The sequence below is a fragment of the Excalfactoria chinensis genome, chromosome Z (assembly GCF_039878825.1).
Source record: "Excalfactoria chinensis isolate bCotChi1 chromosome Z, bCotChi1.hap2, whole genome shotgun sequence".
Taxonomy (NCBI): Eukaryota; Metazoa; Chordata; class Aves; order Galliformes; family Phasianidae; genus Excalfactoria; species Excalfactoria chinensis.
The window spans coordinates 22,368,685-22,387,879 of record NC_092857.1 but is presented as its reverse complement, the minus strand read 5'-3'; the positions used below and the strand labels follow the sequence as shown (position 1 = coordinate 22,387,879).

General features: G+C 39.1%; 1 protein-coding gene across 3 annotated transcripts in view; it reads left to right on the top strand.

The window, feature by feature from the left end:
• PDE8B (phosphodiesterase 8B) overlaps nt 1-19,195 on the top strand; it is a 70,847-nt gene that overhangs the window by 38,990 nt on the left and 12,662 nt on the right. For all 3 annotated transcript variants that reach the window (XM_072358881.1, XM_072358880.1, XM_072358879.1), the window contains exons 5-13: nt 368-425; nt 4,265-4,353; nt 8,492-8,570; nt 9,075-9,215; nt 9,601-9,689; nt 10,359-10,419; nt 15,507-15,558; nt 17,420-17,497; nt 18,345-18,421. In XM_072358881.1, the coding sequence (XP_072214982.1) occupies nt 368-425; nt 4,265-4,353; nt 8,492-8,570; nt 9,075-9,215; nt 9,601-9,689; nt 10,359-10,419; nt 15,507-15,558; nt 17,420-17,497; nt 18,345-18,421 (724 nt within the window). The remainder of the gene's footprint in view (nt 1-367; nt 426-4,264; nt 4,354-8,491; nt 8,571-9,074; nt 9,216-9,600; nt 9,690-10,358; nt 10,420-15,506; nt 15,559-17,419; nt 17,498-18,344; nt 18,422-19,195) is intronic.

Here is a 19,195-nt window from a genome sequence, read left to right as displayed (position 1 = left end):
CATTTTACTTAATTGCATTATTTTAGCTTCTTTCTTGTAGGATATCACAGGATATCCTATTTTTGTTCATCTATCTATCTATTTATTTGTTGGAACACCCCTGTGTGTCTATGAAGAGAAGAGGGACCTCTGTGTAATACCCGTCGAATTTGCTGTAGAAATTATTTTCTGGCCATAGTAAAGGCTGCAAATATCTATAAAAGTCTGTATCATCTTCAACAGACACTCAGAAGATCAACTTCTGTAGTATCATGATTTGTTGTGTGTATTTTATGCAAGAGTATTTGTACTGCATTATATTTAGATAACTGTTGAATTGATGCCATCTAGTTCTTGTGTATTGTGTGACCAGCATTTTGTCTTGTAGATCTGCTGATCAAGAAGAGACTTCTGTTCTTCCCCTTCTTGATGCAGGCTTTGATAGGGTATGTCTTCCTTCATATATTATGTATTTAATAAAGTAACTGTGATTGCTTTGTAAATTGCAGGCGCTTCTACTTCCTCATATTTAAGTGAATCCTCCTTGTAAACTATATGTTTGCTTCTGTTAAAAATGTATTTATGAGTCAGTAGTTACAGTTGACTGGTACACTTGTTTTCAGCAGCATATTGGAAAAGCATATGAGATAAGAGGATTTGTGATCTAGGTAGCCCTTCCAGAATAAGCAGGGGAATGGCTCTTCTCTCAGGTAGCAGCAAGAGGACAAACAAGCTTCAAGTTGCACCAGCAGATGTTCAGGTTGGATATTAGGAAAAATTTCTTCTCAGAAATAGTGGTGAAGTACTGGAACAGGCTGCCCAGTGGAGTGCTGGAGTCACTGCCCCTGGAGGTATTTAAAGAAAGGGTAGATGCAGTACTAAGGAGTATGGTTTAGTGAACAGGATTGATGGTAGGTGGATGCCATCCATGTACTGGATGATCTTAGAGACCTTTGCCAACCTTAATGATTCCGTGATTAAATTCATGTGGTCTGGACAGATGGTGAGTGGATTTTGTTTATGAGTGCATTTAAAAATCAATGTCGTGTCACCCTAATTAATGTGTGCCTAGCCATCTAGACATGTCTGTGTGCATGACACTGTTAGGAATCTTTTCTGAAAGGAGTACCAGCCTAGTCCTGCTCCTGCTGAACTGAAAAAGGACAATGTTTTGTTGTTGTTTTTTTCAGTGATGCTTGAATTGAGTTGTTACATAGGTGTGAACCCTTTCTATTTAGAGCATTATAAGCTGTCCTGTAGAAGAAATCAGAGAAGGAAATAATTGTTTCTCTCTGTTTCTTAAAATGCCTTTCTAGTGAAGTGCAGTGATTCTTGGTTCTTTCTAGCTTCAGTTTCATACTATCTTACAGCCTTTGTTTGAGTGGCTTTGGGTAGTCATTAATGTTTGCTAATGTAACATAAAACATCTGTAATGTTAAAGCTAGCTTTCATTAGAAAGGTTATATACTGAATATGAGTTCATCAGTAGGCTCTGTAGTTAGAGGGGATTAAATATATATAGTTACAAGAATTTTCCCAATCAGGATACATTAGGATAGGAACATTATCCTATTGTTTCATGCTGAGTCTAGTATCTGAGCTAATTCATACTTAGCCTGAGTTTCTTTGCAAAAAGAATATGCACCTGAGTCACCATTGTGAAACATGGCCAGAAAGAGGTAATTGCCTCTATTGCAAGGGTACTGGCAGGGCAAAAGAATTAAGGGTTTCTGAGGTGTTCTGATAGCTGGAAAAACAGGGACTAAAAGGAAGGTCAGCTCAAGGTTGATAGCATTTCTTAGTATAGCTCTCACACACACACGTAAAAAAAGGTTTTAATGTTTCTCACAGTGAAGTCAATTTCTTCTCAAGTCTCGTGTTCCCTTAAAAGAAAACCTGCAATGCATTGTATTTAGCAGGCTAGATTATAGCTTCAGATGCAGTAAGTACTGAGTACAGGCATGGGACATGCTGTGCTGCTGAGGTGCATTCATCACAATGCCATGATTTCTTCCAGGAAAGTGAAAGTGGTTGGATCTTTTTGCACCTGCCAGCTGTGCTGACAGGCCAACAAGGAGGTTTGTGTACAGTCTCTAAGCATTCTCTTCAGCTGTACCAAGTATATCATGGTGCTTACATCATGTAACAATTTCCTAGTATAATTATTTTCAAGCCTTTAAAAATATACCTGATGCCAAAAATCCTGCGTTCACAGATTGGAGGGCATAGGAACTATTTCTGCTTGAATAGGGTTTTATAAGACCTAAGTCCATTAACAACAAAAAAAACCAAATATATATATATATATATATATACAAAAACCCCAAATAAACCCCTTCCCCAAGTAGAGGGACAGCACATCCAGGGATCTTTTCTTCAGCAGTGTAATAAAATGGTTTTGGAAAAATCATGGCTGCTCAAATTACAGCTTTATCTTCCCTAACTTTACTTATATACTCCATCTTTTCCAGTAGTTTATTTTGCATTATCTAGGGATTCAGTGTATCAACAGTTGTCATACTAGTTCTTCCTCCTTCCCTTGACAAAACTCTAACTGTAATTGTTCTGTTTGATGGTACCTGTCTTTTAAGTGCAACTTCAACTTGATTAATAAAGAGCCTGATCCTGTAGCCAATTAGTCTGTCACTTTTTTTCTGGAATTTTAGACAGAACCTCAGTTTTCACATCAGATTTAGAGCTGATGATTCCCAAGAGCTCCTTTAATATTTTGGGGAGGGGATACACCTACAAATACATCAATATTAATGCCTTTTTTCCTGCTGTGAAAAGTGATAGTTATAGAAATACTTAATATCTTAACGTGAGGAGTGAGGTAGGCCCATGGTAAGTTACCTCTAAATCTGGGCTTAAGCTGTTGATTCCCAAATCACATTTTTTCATAAAGGAGAGAAGCACAAATTCCTCAGACAACGCTCTCTGTTCTTCAGAGATCTGACTGCTGGCTCTCAGCTCAGCATGCAGCTGTACTCTGAGAACTAATGATGTCACAGAGTATTTTCTGTGAAAAACAAAGTCTGCAGATGTATTTACAAATCACTGATGTAAATTGTCAAAGCAGAATTTTACTAGCGAGCAGTAAACGTGAACCACAGTCAAAGAATGTGCTAATACTTTTGTGATGAATGTGAAGTTTCTCATTGCAGCTGGACCAAGCACTATCTGCTAACCGCTTCTGCCTAACAGATAGAGGATGTTCTTTCCATCTGGACCATTTGAAAGAAGTCTTCTTAACAATTGTCAAATTTTACTCTTTTGCACTTCTGAATTCAGAAGTGACAGCTCACTGACATTACTTATGAATTAAAGTTACTACAGTTTGTGAGTTTCAGCTGCAATATTTACTTGAATACAGATGAAATGCCTAATGTCGTTAAATTTATTTTAATTTTTAGCATAGATATTTTAAGGTGTTCCATTCCTGTTCTGAATTAAGGCAAAGATATTCCTAATTAAACCTCCAAATGCTACTGATTGCATATGAGCCTAGTTTTGTGGGTTTTTCTTAGATTATCTATTTCTAACTGAACACCTGGAACCAAGTGGCAAAGCTCACAGTTGTGGTTTTGGCATACTTTTATACTTGCTTTGTATTTAGCTAGCAATACTATCATAGTGACTAGAGAATCATTCCCATGGAATAGATGATTGCTTAACACAAAAAGCACAATGAAAGCATTTCTACAGAACCCCAGAACAGCTGAGGTTGGAGGGTACCTTTGAGTCCATCTGACCCAACCCTTGCCCAAGCCCAGAGTTGGTTGCCCACGACCAGGTGGCTTTTGCAGATCTCCAAGGAGGAGAATCTGAGTCTCTTTGGGCAACTTTTGCCAATGCACAGCCATCCACACAGCACAGAATCATAAAATAATTTAGGTTGGAAGAGATCCTTATGATCATCAAGTCCAGCCATCATCCTGACACTGGCAAGCTGGTGCTGGGAAAAACCTGTGTTACTCCATTTTGTGCCCGCTGCCTCTCACCGTGAGACTGGGCACTGCTGAAGAGAGCCTGACTCTCTTTTCACTCTCTTCAAGTAATTATTTACCTTGATGAGGTCTCTCCTGAGCCTTCTCTTCTCTGTCCTGACCAGTCCCAGCTCCTCTAGTCATTCCTCATATGAAGGATGTTCCAGCCGCATTTTCATGTCCCTTTATCATTCCTGTTGCCAGCTCTCTTTATAATGTCAGAGTTCTACATGCAAGAACAGGAGTAATAGATTACAAACCTTCCATTCTATTTCATGCACTCTTGGTTTGTTTTCCAGCGATTCACGGAGAATAGCAGCATAACTGCTTGTTACAATGAATTGATTCAAATAGAACATGGGGAAGTGCGATCTCAGTTCAAATTACGGTATGTAGACATATAAGAAAGCATAAGAAGTAAAAAAGACTGTTTGTCTGTGTTCCCAGATGCAGATATATGTACTTTGAATGCTAACCATTTCCTACAGCCTTGTTCCTTGCTCATTTGCAAAACAGGACAAATTTAAGCACTTTAGTAAGTGGTACCTTTAGAAAGCTTTGTTGATGTGCTTCATTCACTTGTGGTTTAAATGATAGTTTTCATTAAAGCAAAATGCAGTACTTGTCCTTTATTCTGGTGCTTGCCTGTGCCCATATGCTTTCAGATGCCCACACTGAGTTTGGCAATAGTACAGCAGCCATCACCGCTATTGCGAACAGAATGAGATCCCTTAGCAGAAACAGCTTCTGCTCATTTAATTGGAAGGGTAGCATTTTAATGATGACTTGTGTGTAAGTAGAGTTTATGGGCTGAAAAGTGGCATGGCAGGAAAATTTCTCAATGTCATTCTTAATCTTACATTGTGAAACTTCATGTTTGACAGCTTGAGCTGATCACAGTCTTGGGCTGGATTTTCCTAGCCCATTTTGTGCCAGATTTGTCAGACCAATATCACAATTTTTTTCTTAATAAGAAATTTTTAATTGTAAAATTGTGTCACTAAGATAAAAAAGGAATACATAATTGCATAATCGTTTTAATATGACTGATTTTATATTTAATACTGGTGCTTACACCTACATGTAAATGTCTTTACAATTCATCTAGACTTAAAAAAAGACCTTTGAGTTGTCACACAGAGGAAATATATTTCACTAGATTCCCATAGGCGAGCTGCAGTTCCTTCTGCAGAAAATATGATCACTTCTCTGTTGGAGCCAGTGTTGCTATTTAGGCAGTAGATTTTTTTAAGATTCCATTTGCAAACCTTTCTGAAAGGAAGTTTATGTTCAAGCAGATATGTGTTCGTGTCTGCAAAAATAAATAAATAAATAAATAAATAATGATTATAGTAGAATTTTCAGGATAAAAAAATAGGATTCAAGATGTCACAATTTTAATAGGCATTTTCCAAGGCTCAGCAGAAAAAACAACAACAACAACAACAACAACAAACCAGCAGAAATGTTATAATTAGAGCTGAACCTGACGGTTCAGTTGTGGATGTAGTGTGAAATGTGTGACTTGTGAACTTAGTTAGCAAATATCAGTTTATGTCCATACAAGCAATACCTGTAGCTTGTGTTTAGGTCCAATACACCAGATTTTGTAATAACAAGCATACTGTAGATGAAAAGGAAACTTTTTCCAGCTGTTGAATTTTATCTTGAGGATTACACTTCTCACAGTTTACACAGCATTCAACTTTGCTGACTGATGATGTCTCAAGTAAGATTCTTACCAGAAACCATAAAACTGTATGTAGGTGACCTCCTTAATTTCTTAGCTGAGAACGTCCATTGCCTATTACTCTCTGTGTAGTAGCTTTTTGCCATTTCCATCTCTCTCTTAGTATTAACTGAAGCATAAAAGGTTGGAAATTATCCTTGTCTTTCTTTAAAACATCAGTGTATGTGTCAATGACTTCTTGTGCTATGTTTTGCTTTCCTTTATTTCTTTTTGTTGTAAACGTTATGTCCTTCTCATTGAAAATTACCTGCTGTAACGCATGGAATAACCTACTTTAAGAATTTGGTGCCAGTAGGGTTTAAGCATCTCTCTGTAAGTGATATCAACTATGAGTGCAGATAATTAAAACTCAGAATCGGGGAACGTGGTTCACATTGCATGCCATATTTTTCTGTGAGTTTACTTAAAATTATCACCAATTAAAAAAATCTTGAAATCTGGGGGAGTGTCAGTCCTCAGAAGCTTTTCAGGTACTGACAGTTCTCTCTTCTGTATTATTTATGTAAACTGTTGTACCACCCACTTGTAATTTGTCTCACTTTTCTAATTTCAGTTACGTGAACTGCGAACCATCCTAGCAAGCTAGGTGTTTTCTGTGTTATCATGTGTTTTGTATATTAGTAATACATCACATATATATCTACACATGTGTATGTCTGCATTATTTACATCATCTCTGCGCAGTACTGTTTCAGAAAGCTTTGGTAGCACAACAGAGGAGTTCTGTTATTATTTAATGCAACAAGCCTTATGCTAACATCTGGGGGATCAAAATAGCCTTCTGAAAGATGAACTTTCAGAGAGGGCATACTTGTAACTTAGAGAAGATGATGCCTTGTGACAAAGGACTTCTTCCTACATTTGCCCAAAGAGGCAGATGTTCTGATTCATGAAAAATGAAGCACAATTAGATTTGATAGCCCTACTTGGTTACAATTGTTTTCATCTTTGTGGTTTAATGAAAAGGAGGGGAAAAATGTTGCACTGTATGCTTCCCGCACAGGGTTGCTCGTCTTTCATATGTCTTTGTATATGTGAAAAGATAGACATAATGTTCTCAAAAAGTAAATCAATGGAACAAATCCCAGGATTTTTGGGGTGTTTGCATAGAAGAGAAAGTCTGTGAGAATGTTGGACCAGCCCAGGGAAGCAGTATTGGAAGTCATTTCAGTGAACAGAGCTGTCTTTCCAATTCTAGATGGGCACACTGTTGCTTAGACAGAATGTTTGTTTTGTTTGTTCTAAAGTTTGGTTGGGTATCTGTAGAATGTGTACATTTACCAAAGAGTTCTGCTAGCTTGACTGCCAGATCAAATTAAAAAGTGGGTTTTGAATAGTGCAAACAGTGCACTGTGTTTTCTTGCAGAAAGCCTACTTAGTGACTTGTTAGTGCAGGTGTACCAGATCTACCACTGAGACACCTCAGTTATTTGCACAGCACAAAATCACACCATGGTGCAGACTTGGACGTCTAGGTTGTCCAGCTCAGTTTATTGAATAAACTGAAGTAGTACAGTTGTCTTCTGTATACAGCAGTACTTCTTCCTATGAATCTTCATCCATGTCGTTATATGTGTGTGCCTTCATGTGTATTTCATTTCCAGTCTGTTTCTGTGTTATTTTCATGATGGGCAGGACTACCAACATGCTATATTTTTTAATGCAGAGGTGGAATACTTCTGTGCTAACAATGCACTGATCATCAGTATTAAATAACACCCCACTATACTGTCTGTGAACAAGACATTTCCATTAGGTTATAGCTGTATACAAGGATGTTTATGCCTGGTGCTTTTCATGCTCCCTGCAGTGAGACATACATAGCAGATAATTGATCTGAATTTAGGCCAGTAAAAAGGACTAGGATCTATCACAGCGCATTTGAGCTGTGTCTTTTAGTATGCACTACATCTCCATAGTTTACTTTATTGTGTTAATTAACACATTGTTTTAACTAACATAAATAATTAGCATTAAGTAATATGTGTGAATTATAGTTTAAGTGGTATCAATTCTGTAGCAAATGGGTAAAGATTCTGTTTTCTTGCATTAATTCAAGGATAGCCCTAAAAAAATGGAAGGTGGGGATTAGTTCTGCCCTTAATTAGAACTAGGCTGTATGAAAGTCGAGCCACTGAATTATAAATTGAAAGCAGGAAAAGTGATATTTTTCTGGCTGGGATTTTGTGATGGCTTAAATCATCTCCTCTAATTGTGTAGCATTACAACTTCTTTGATAATCGAGGTCCATTTGCTGTAATGAAAAATTTATGTTTATACTTATATGTATATGTGTATATGCACATGTAAAATAAGCACAGCACATTTTATGTATGTGTATATCAGGACATGTTTTATTGGGGTATATATTAGGATATATTTAACATATATACATTCATATAATGTGCTGTGCTGATTTTTGTGTTCCCTATGCTTGTTGTTCACAAAACTTTCTATTGCAATGTAAACACCCATTTGTTATTTTACTGATTGTTAGTTCCTGCTCTATAAAGGGTGTTTGGAAAAGGCCACGTGCTATTAAGTGATGTTGTGCCCCTCAGCAGTTTTACAATGTGATCTCAGAAGAATATTTCAGCAACAGGAGTGTCCAAAGGTGAAATCCCACAGAAAATTACAGTGGTGATTGTTACCTGGTTTGGTTGAAACAGCATGCTAATTTGTCATTAATCTATGGATAAGTGCAATGTAATAATCTGTTTATGATGAGCAATATGTTCTAACACTAAAACTAATGTGAATCATTTGCTAATTTCAGGGCATGTAATGCAGTATTTACAGCATTAGAACATTGTCAGGAAGCTATAGAAATAACCAGTGAAGATCATGTTATTCAGGTATGGGGAAAAAAATCAGTCATTTTGTGGAATTCAAAGACAGCAACCTGAAAGAGATCTTTGTTCAGTAATGTCTCTTCTAATTCAGTGTTTTGCTTTTGTTGCCATATTTCTGCAGCATTTCTGGATGCTGCCTGTTGATACTTGCTGAATTTTTAGGACATTTCCTTTAGTGACTTTATTCATATGATCATTTCCAGTTGCTCATAGTAAAACAAGCATGAAATCTATTGCAGGAATCGATATCCTGTGCAGTAAAGGGACTTGTTCTCTTTCCATGTTTTCTAAATCAGATTCTATGTTCAACACCTTATGTAAAATAAATAATATGTATCTAACAATTGTAAGTGAAGTCTCTCACCATTGGCATAATATTTTATGTGGCAGTCTGTAGGGCTGTGTGGTTTTGGATTTAGGTGCGTACCCTGAAATATTTGACATGTTTGTGTGAGTAATCATCTTCTAAGTATGTCCTCCTTATCCCGAAGTTCTTCTGTTTCACAGTACGTGAATCCAGCCTTCGAGCAGATGATGGGGTATCACAAGGGAGAGCTCATTGGGAAGGAACTTACTGAGCTACCAAAAAGTGATAAAAACCGCGCAGATCTGACAGACACTATCAACGCATGTATTAAAAAGGGAAAGGTAGGTAACTAAAATCAGCCTGGGCAACTCTAATTTGGATTTCCAGTCTGCTTTATTTTTTTCATATCTGGGTTTAAAAACACGAGATTCTGTTCTCTTGAGTTGCAGATATCCCATCCTAGTTCTGTTCCTCTAATTCCTAAATGTTTTGAAAATGTTGGGCACTTTTTCACAAGAGAATAGTATGGAAAAGTTGAAACTGTCCTTAGACAAGCAAATATCTGCTCAAGGCAGTACTGAGGATTACGAGATTTTACACTTTCTTAGAATATAAACACGAAATAATATGTAATTATTTACTGCATAAACACTAGATGATAATAAATGAATATTTGACTGCAAGCTAAGTATTATTAGATGCTCTCTGTTGTGTGTGTTTTCTTAGGAATGGCAAGGGGTTTACTATGCAAGAAGAAAATCAGGAGACAGTATCCAGCAACACGTGAAGATAACACCAGTGATCGGTCAAGGAGGGTAACTAACAAACATCTCCAGAGCACAATTGCTTTTCTTTTTTCTTTTCTTTTTTGTAATCCTTCTCTGTGTTTTCCCTATCTGTGCACTTGCCATGAACCTCCGTGTATTAAGGAGCAGGGTGGTGATAACACCACTGACTTCAAACAGTGCAGGAAAAATATGCAACATTAAGAAGGCCATGATTTTTACTGATTTGTTCAGTTTGGTGTCTTCCCTTGTTGGCTAACAAAACGTGAAATCATAGTAATGGATAGTGTTGCTGTGATATAGACAGCTGAAAATTGGTGTTTGGGTCGATGTTACCATGCATTTCTCTGTGAAGTTACTCCAGAGTATTCAAACTGCTAATCACACAATTGGAAGTGTCAGCAGCCAGGTGATCCATTTTGTGTGCACACTTGCATGTGCTTGCACTTTTGCCATGTATGATGTGCATGTTGCCAAATTCTGCTCCCAGATGTGTGAGTGAACTCTTGAAGCACAAATAGAATCATGTGTCTTAGAACAAAAACACGGCTGTTCCACTGCGTGTTGCTCAGTCAGTTGCTTGGTGTTGGTTTTGATATCTTGTTCCCTAAAGAATTCAGCTTTAAAAAATAGCGGCATGTCGTTTCACTTCCCTCTTTAGCATTTGATGTGATAACAATGGATTATTTCTGTTGCTAGGAAGATCAGACACTTTGTGTCCCTCAAAAGGCTGCGCTGTACTAATGAAAACAACAAGCAGGTACTGTGTTTCTTCCATGTCGTAATGCTCATCTCTTTTACTAAATTATACTTTTTGTTTAAGAAATTGATGTAGATCACATCCACTTGGAAAAAATATTACCAGTGAGATTATCACTGGTTGTTAGATGAAGCAAAAAAAAAATGTATTTGCATCGAGTTTAGTCTTTTTCTGCTGGGCTGCTCGCTTATTGTAGGACTGCTGAGTAGAGAAAGACTGTTATTGTCTGGAACACGGATATGAGTCTGTGGTACTAGAGAGCATCATGTACTATAATGAAGAAGGAGTTCAAGATGTTTTTTCTACAATGGCTCTCGACAGTCTGATCTGATATACTTATGTTTGATAATGACCTATGCTCAGCTCTTACAAGATCTGTAAATACATGGATCTTGAATAAAATAAAAATTGTGTAGCATTGCCTTCAGCTCAGGACCTGAGATATCATATACTGCACAGTGTGTCTGTTATAGAGGAATGTAATTGCAGTGCAGGGCATAATTTGAGCCACTCTCAGTGGCTTTTGTCTGCACTCAGCAAAGTGCTCCCAGCAGGTTAAAGGTGATTCCTCCCCTCTGCTCAGCATTGGTTCCAGTACTCAGCCACCCATACAAGAGAGAGCTGTGCATACAGGAGGGAATCTAACAAAAGTCCATTAAGATGATGAAGGGACTGGTGCATCTCTTCTGTGAGACAAGGCCAAGAGAGCTGGGACTGTACAGACCAGAGAAGTGGAGACTCTGGGGGATCTCATCAGTGTCTATAAATGGGAGGGTGTGAAGTGGATAGAGCAAGGCTCTTTTCACTGGTGCCCAGTGCCAGGACAGGGTGCAGTGGGCACATACTGGGAGACTGGAGGTTCCTTGCACGTGTTCACATATGTTCAGGTGCATATCCACCAGGTCTTGTAAAAACCATGGAAGCATGAGAAGGTTTTTGGCTGATCTGCTCCTGCATACTATCTGATGGCCTTTGAAGCCACTGAGCATGTTGTATTCCAGTGGAATAAGAAATTCTGGACTTCTCTGAGTCAAAGAGTAAAATCTCCTTGAGGCCTGTAGGGGTGAGATGGAAGGTAGGGAGCATAAGAGGTAGCTACTAGCATTTAAACTGAGGATGTGCTTATGGAATATGATACATTCCCTATAATTTCCATTTTTCTTAAAAATGTGGGTTTTAGGAACCAGGTATATTGTTTTGTATCAAAGTTTAAGTGTGCTTTTACATCTCTGTGGATAAAGGCAGTGTGTGCACAAAGATGCATGGAAGGTCACTCGAATTTCTAGTTGCCTGTTCTTCAGTATAACAAACCTATCCTTAGTAATAGATTACTGGGAAAAAAAGTATTGGAAGTTAATAGGTAATATTCTGTAAAATTGTCTGTTAGTTGAAACCAAGCCTGTTGCACAGATAGTATCAAATCAATGAATAATTTTGCATAGCTTTTGGGAGAACTTTGAAGCTTAAAACTTAAAAACTTAAAAACAAGGCTCGAAATGGTTCCAACTGACCTCCTATTTGGATCAAAACACACATTGTAATATTAGCAGCAAGGTATCATTTACAGTAGCAGGATTTTAAAAGTACAGCCTGGAGTGCAGGAGACTTTTGTAATGGAAGAAGTACTAATGTTACACAGTATTTCTTCTTTTATTCATTAATAAAACCTCATTGTTCATGTTGTTGCATTTACAGCTGCTTTGATGTTGATTTGAAAGCGAGGTACCATTTGATGTATTTTTCTATAGTGTACACACAGCTGAAAGGCTGGTGCAGTATAAATGTAGAATGGTTTATGTGAGATCATCAGTACAAAACATTAACAGACTTGCAGCCATCTGTAAAAACAAACAAACAAACAAAAAAACAGCAGAGGGAATATTCCAGTTCTTAGGACTACACAAGTAAACTTAGCAACAAAACGTTATCTACAAATGTGTGTCAGAGGCCACGCTCAGTGGAAAGCACAATCAATTCGTGTTTTTCAGTATTGAATCATGAGTAGTTATTGGTAAATGAAGCCCAAATGCTGTGATCTTTGTTTCCTGGGCAGCCTTAGACAAGGTTGTATGTCCTCTGAAACATTCTGAACAGATATAGAAACCTACTACAATGGTTAAAGATTACAGCCTGACAGAAAATATATTCTGTAGAGACTGAAGGTCTATATGGAAAAAAATAAGGTACAGCCCACAGAACTAGGTGGGGTTTTTTTGTGTGTTTCTGTTCTGTGGTAGAAATCTCTCCAGCCTGTGGTACAATACCAGATGTTTTGGCATCAAATAGAAAACTCTTAACAGCATCTCGAGGCCTTGTTTTGCTTTAGACTGGGGATGGTGGTTATATGTGATAATACCTGTTCCATATTCGTAAGACTTCTTGAAATTATTTTGTCAGTGGTACTGCTGTGTATTTTTTCAGCTGTGATCAGCGTTTGAACACTGCAGTTTTGCACCCTCTGGTGGCAAAGAGAAGTTCAACGAAAGAGAAAGCACTGCTGACTTTTGCAGGAGGGCTTCATTTTTTTGCAGCAGTTGGTGGGACAGACCGAAGAGCCACAGAAACGTGATGAAAATTAAAAATAAGCTTATTAATGATTTAATACAAATACAGTGTTAATAAAACGGCCTCTGGGGTATAAAAATTACCTGCTGGTATTTATTTAGTTAACACTGTGGCACTCCTTATGTTTACAGTTCTCATTACACTGCAGTACAAATGCTGTACACCATCCTGTTGGAAACAGTTTCAGGGAAAGGAGGGCAAGTGTTTACCTATGTAGGCTTTCTGCATTTGTGGTAGAAATGTTTTCAGAGGTTGAGGAACTCAACAGTTAATGGCATTTTGTCTGCAATTACAGCGAATTTGGGTAAGCAGACCACAGATAGAGTTTGCACTGAGATACAGCTGTTTTCCGTGTTCCCCCCTAATGCAGTGGATGCTGCCATTGAGTCAAATAAGACTCAAGCAAAGAATTGCATAGAACAAAGTTCCAGTGTAGGCAAGCCCATCACAAGCATTCCTATTCTTTAGTTTCAGAGCAAGTAATCTTACTGTTCCTTTAGATGCCCTGAGTTCATCCTTGGGCTCTACTGGAAGGCAGTCCCTTGCTTTCATCTGTCCTTTTGTGTCAATATGCTCCTGAAAAAGGAGCATACCTCTCCATTGATAATGTAGCAGCTGGGTGAGTTCATTATGTGCCCTCAGGCACTGGAAATTGCTTCAGGTGCTACAGGGTGATGCTTGATTTTTCCATGCCATAGTGCTCAAATAGCCCATGCTTGCCTTGGCACCCTTTGAGGAGGTGGCACCTACACGTTGAAAATACCAGCATTGCAGGTGCAGCTTCTGCTGGCCATAAGGCCTCAGCCTTCCAGGAGTACATAGTCCTTCTAAGCTACTACGTCTTGCTGAGTTGTCTTGTCCTGTCCAGATGGTGGAGTCAGTGCAGTTCAGGATGTTTTGAGGCTGCCATTATTTGGGGATTTCCTTAAAAGAATGGTACCCTGTGAAATAAACACTGAGAGGGGCCCAAATTCTTTTTTTCCAGCGCTGATCAGCATGTGGGTCTGACGAGATTTGTGCTTTATATTGGACACACACCTTGTTCCTATTTCTTGTTTTGCAAAACAACTCTGGAAAGACTTTTCCTGTGACAAATAGAATCATAGAACATTTGCCCAGTTGTTTTCTTCCATTGTTTTTTCCCTCTGTTCCTCCAGTTTATGAATTGAGGCCTGGCAAGATTGTCTCCAGTGTTTGTGCATGCTTGTATTTATAACAGCGGTGATGTTTCTCCTCTTATGAGCTTATCAGTTCAAGATAAGCTATATAACTGCTCTCGCTACTTAACTTACTTGGCTCTTTCAGTCATGCCTACAGCAAGGGGTAAAAGAAATACCTTGGAAGTACTGAAATGTGGATTATTTTTCATATACACAAGGAATGTGCCATGGTTTTCTTTCAGCAGCGGGAAGCAGGAAGAGATGTATCCAAAGGGCTCATAACTCCAGTTCTGAACTGGAATGAGCAGTTATATATGTATTACATGACAAACTTCCACAATCTTATTCTGTTGAGATAAGGTGATTTCTCTGAGAGTTTCTGAATGGTTGTTGGAGAGATGTTTAAGCTTTTAAAATGAATTTAATGAGGGAAGAGAGCCCTCTTAAATTCTCACAAACAAGGTTTGTGTAGCGCATTACTGCAGGATTTCCTCTTCCTTTTTTAATTCTTACCCCTCACAGTAAATCACTCCTTAATTCTGGTTTCTGTCCTTCATTCTCTTTGTTTCTGAGAGGGATAGAAAAGCAAAAGAGCTTTTAGTCTGTCAGTGCATTACAAAGCAGTTGGTGGAAGCATTAAGGTGACGGAAAAGTCCTACTTAAGTTCTAGAAAAGACTGAAATATTTTCAGGTGTTTCAGAAGCACAAATGAATTAGATACTGGTGGGTTTGTTTGATTGTTTATTTGTTTTCATTCATGGGAGTGTTTAAAAACCACTGAGAAACAAATTTCTGGTGGTTTCTATCTTTTCTTCAGTATCTTGAGTGTTCTTTTTCTGTCTTTATTGAAAATGATCCGTTGTATCACTAGTCCATGAAAGACTGTATACAAATTGGCTTAGACGGTACAAAGAAAATAGCGTCAAAAATACCGTACAGAGGACAAGAAATGAATAACATCTTAGTTTTGGGGATTTGTTTGTTTGTTTGTTTGTTTGTTTTCTCTATTTTTGCATTTTATTTCTGGAATCTTTCATGTTCATATGCAATTTGTACTTAAAACATTTCCTAAAACAGAACCTCAGTTCTCTTACAGACCTGGGCGTTAAAACAGGAACTGATTGTTCATATGTAAAAGCACTATCGTAACTGTGATTTCCTGCATTGAGTGTCTGTTTACTTTCGTTTTATTTCTCTACTTCTAATTACACCTGAAGGAGAGTCTTTTCCTATATATATGTATATATAAATTTTAAATAATAGCAAATGTGACAGCGTTGAATGTAGCCCTTTTTAAATCTCTCTGTGTTTGTTTGTTTTTTTTCCCTTTACATACATAATTTACTCTTGGTGCATCTTCAGCTCTGCAAGAGTCACCGCGATGAGAATTATTCAGGAGACAATTCTCAGTCAGGTTAGAATGCTATCATTTGCCTTTATATACTTCTGCCCTTGAAGTCATGGCCAGTTCTTGCTGCTGTGAAATGCTGTCTCTTCCCTCTGTTGAGCCTGTGATCAGAGAAGGTGGCCAGCTGCTCAAACGTTGCACCATAATTGAGTTTGTAATAGTCAATAAAAATGCAATCTACAGTGCTCAGAAGCAAGTTGTGTTGCAGTTTGTTGTATTAAAACACTTTGTCCCATCCCAAAACTGATGTACCTTGTCACTCCCTGCTGCTTGAAATAAAAGTGAAGCTGTGCCGATTTGTGCCAGACTACCTGCCCTAGTGTTTCAAGGTTCAGGACCTGTCAGCAGGGACATGAGCATAGCACAGGGTAAGACAGTTCTCTACAAAGTCCATGTCCCATCAGCCCTGAGCACAGTGGTGGAGCTGCAGCATGTCTGAACAGCCCTAGCTCCTTGTCTTAGGAAGCTGTATTTACTTGCAGACAGATTCAAGATGTCAGCTGAGAGCTATCTGCAGAAGTTACTAGAGGTGACTTCAGGAAGGAAGATGAGGAGATAATCACTCCTTCCAGCACTGTTTAAATAGCATTTTTCCCTATAGGGTGATTTGAAGTTTGTGATGGTCTTCTGTTGATCTGAAGTAGATTTCTAAGTATTGCCTTAGAAAAGTCCTTGCGCTCTGTTGCCTTCTAGAACCCAAGACCTTCCCACAGCAAACACCGGGTAGCATTGATGTGCATTATCAGGCAGCTTCTCATTTTCATCTGGGAGGATGTAACATACTGAGAGATTAGGAAGTGAATTTTTGACATTCACTACTTTTCAAAGTAACATAAGAATATGTAGAAGCATTGGAGAACTTTGTGGTGCAAAATACAGTCTGCAAGGGAGGGTGAGATTGGGGAGAAGAGACTAGAAGGACAACCACCTCCCTCTCCCTGCTGCCCTAGCCACATCCTCACAAAATACTCAGTACACATGACACCAGCGAAGTTTCCAGCTGCCTAGCTGGCATTTAGAACAAGGAGAGTTATCTTGTCTCCTTCTGCCACTTGCAGCTGTGAAAATAGCATTTTACTGAGTGATCTTTCTACTTATCTTTGGGACATTGTCCAGTCATTTACAAGATTTTGTTTCATTTGGCTTTTCCATGTGTCTGACTATGACGGTTTCTATTCATTTATTTGTTTGTTTTCATAAATGGCAATTTCAATAATGACAGCTTGGTGCATGGTTAATTTCCACGGCAACTGGTTAATTGTTTGTAATTGTTCTCAATATGTTGCATTTTTTCTTAAATAGCATACAAATAATTACTGAAAAGACAGCAAAAGCTGACTTAATACAAAGAGAGCAGATTAGTCCTTGTGCTGGGTCATTGTTGGCTGAGATGGGATTTCTCTCATCTATCGAAGTTTCTGTGCAGTTAAGCTCAGGGTTGTCCAGTGGACAGTGGAGAGCAACAGGAAGGGTTGCAGGCAGGGTCCATCCTGAAGTACAATGACCTGTTCGTGGCCATGCCAATGCCCATTTTATTACTGCAGAGGGGTCTTTGATAGCTACCTCAGGCAAAGACAGGCTGAAAGACTGCTGCTTTTAGGCAGCTGAAGTTAGGTGAATTCCCTGCTCCATTGATGGTCTTGTCTTTCTTCCACAGCATCTTTCCAGGTGACCTTAAGCAAGTTGCTGTACCTTGGTGTACTCTAAGTCTTTATCTCAGCCCCTAAGTCCCCGTTCTGAGCTGTCAGTTACAGTATTTCCCCCACTTATGTGGTATTGTAAAGATTATTTAAATGATGTTCAGAGTTTGGGAAGGAGAAGCATTTATTACTGGCACATTTTAAAAGGTTTTGTTTTGCATTTACAGAATCCCATTCCTTCAAATGCAAGAACAGAAGGAAAGACTCAACTGATGTTAAGTCTATATCTTCACAAAGTAGTGATGGTAAGAAAATAAAAATCAGTTAGGAATAAGATTAGAAATAAAGATCAGAGGCAGCAAAAACACAGAGTGAAAGAGGAACCAGGCAGGTTCGTGGGTGATTGAACAGAGATTTCTTCAGTGTCTTACAACTTCTTTAAAAATTCTTTATTCTGAACTGCAAAGCAACGCCCAGAATGAGACTCAGTCTAAATATGCTGCATATCAGTGCATGGTGCCTTCACTGGTGGCTTCATTGATGGGGGACGTGGAGGGACTGATTTCTGCTGGCTACTTGAGAGCAGAGCTGGTCCTGATCCCACCTATGACTGCCTGCCAGGCCTGGGATGGTGGTGGCAGAAGATTTCAGTGTGTAGTGAGAGAAGCACACCTTGTAGGGTGCAATAATGGGTTTAGTTAGAGCAGCTGCAACACGGAGATGAGGGGGCTACATTCTCTCACAGAAGAAGCAGTGGCTGACTCAAATCCATCAGCAAACAAGGGGAGAGTGGGAGTTGCTGGGCATGTAGTATGGTAAGTACATCTTCCTTTCAGTATAGCGGAAGTGTGGGATGGATGGATGGATGGATGGATGGATGGATGGATGGATGGATGGATGGATGGATGGATGGATGGATGGATGGATGGATGGACGGGGAAAAACTGACAGCAGCAGTGAGAGGTGGCTGCACAGGAGGCAGTCTGCAATGCAGGAAAAGGAACGGTAAAGCAAAAACTTGCAGGAGATACAGGAGAAACAGAAACTAGCTGGACTCTGTCATGGTGTTCCCTAGTGGCAGCCTTTGGCACTGGCTAAGTGGTGTCAGATTTACACTCTATTGTGCATAAACAGTGTTCTCTCTAATGGCAGCTCCAAGTTTACAGAACCGGCGGTACTCTTCTATGGCAAGGATCCACTCAATGACGATAGAAGCTCCTATCACAAAGGTGAGTCCTGAACATTGCCTTTTCTGCAGGCTCACAGTTTGGAGCTGCCCTTATAGGGAAATATATAGCCTGCTTTGTTGTCTGTTCTTGTGTAGGAGAACACATACTTCACAGTCTCATCTTCGCTTTTGCCATTGGTATTTGTAACACAGCATACAGAAGAGGCAGACTCTGCACTGCATTCTTTCCCCTACTTTCCTGCACTCATTTCTTCACTGTCTTTGATACACTGTCTGCTATCTCAAAGCAGCTGCATGATAATTTATCCCACAAAACTGCATGCCTGCCATCTCCTGTCCTCAGACTGTTTTTTACCCTCCCAATCTTCTTACCATCAGGCTCTTTGCTTCCTAGTACCCCTGTCCATTGCAGCAGCTAACTCCTCTCCTCCTCCATAAGCACAACCTGTTGTGCTCCTCAACAGTTCTGACTGTGTGGGGGGTATTTTTTGAGTCCTGGCATTGCCAGGAGCAGTCCTTAGAGCTGCTGTGCCACTGCTACATTCCTGTATTGTAGCTGAGACATATTGTGAATGGCAACAAAGAGCCATCCTCTTCTCCCTCATTCACAGCCCAGCTGTTGCTGCTCTTTGCCCTTTTTCATCTGTACTGAGAAAATGGAGGCTTTACATCTGATTCATAGGAGTTCTTGTTTGTTTGTTTGTTTGTTTGTTTGTTTTCCTTAGGACCAGATGATTTCTTCTGAGCAGCCTTAGCTGTGCTGCAGGACTGTGACATGGTTATGTGTTGGTCTGCTTACCTACAACTATTTTGG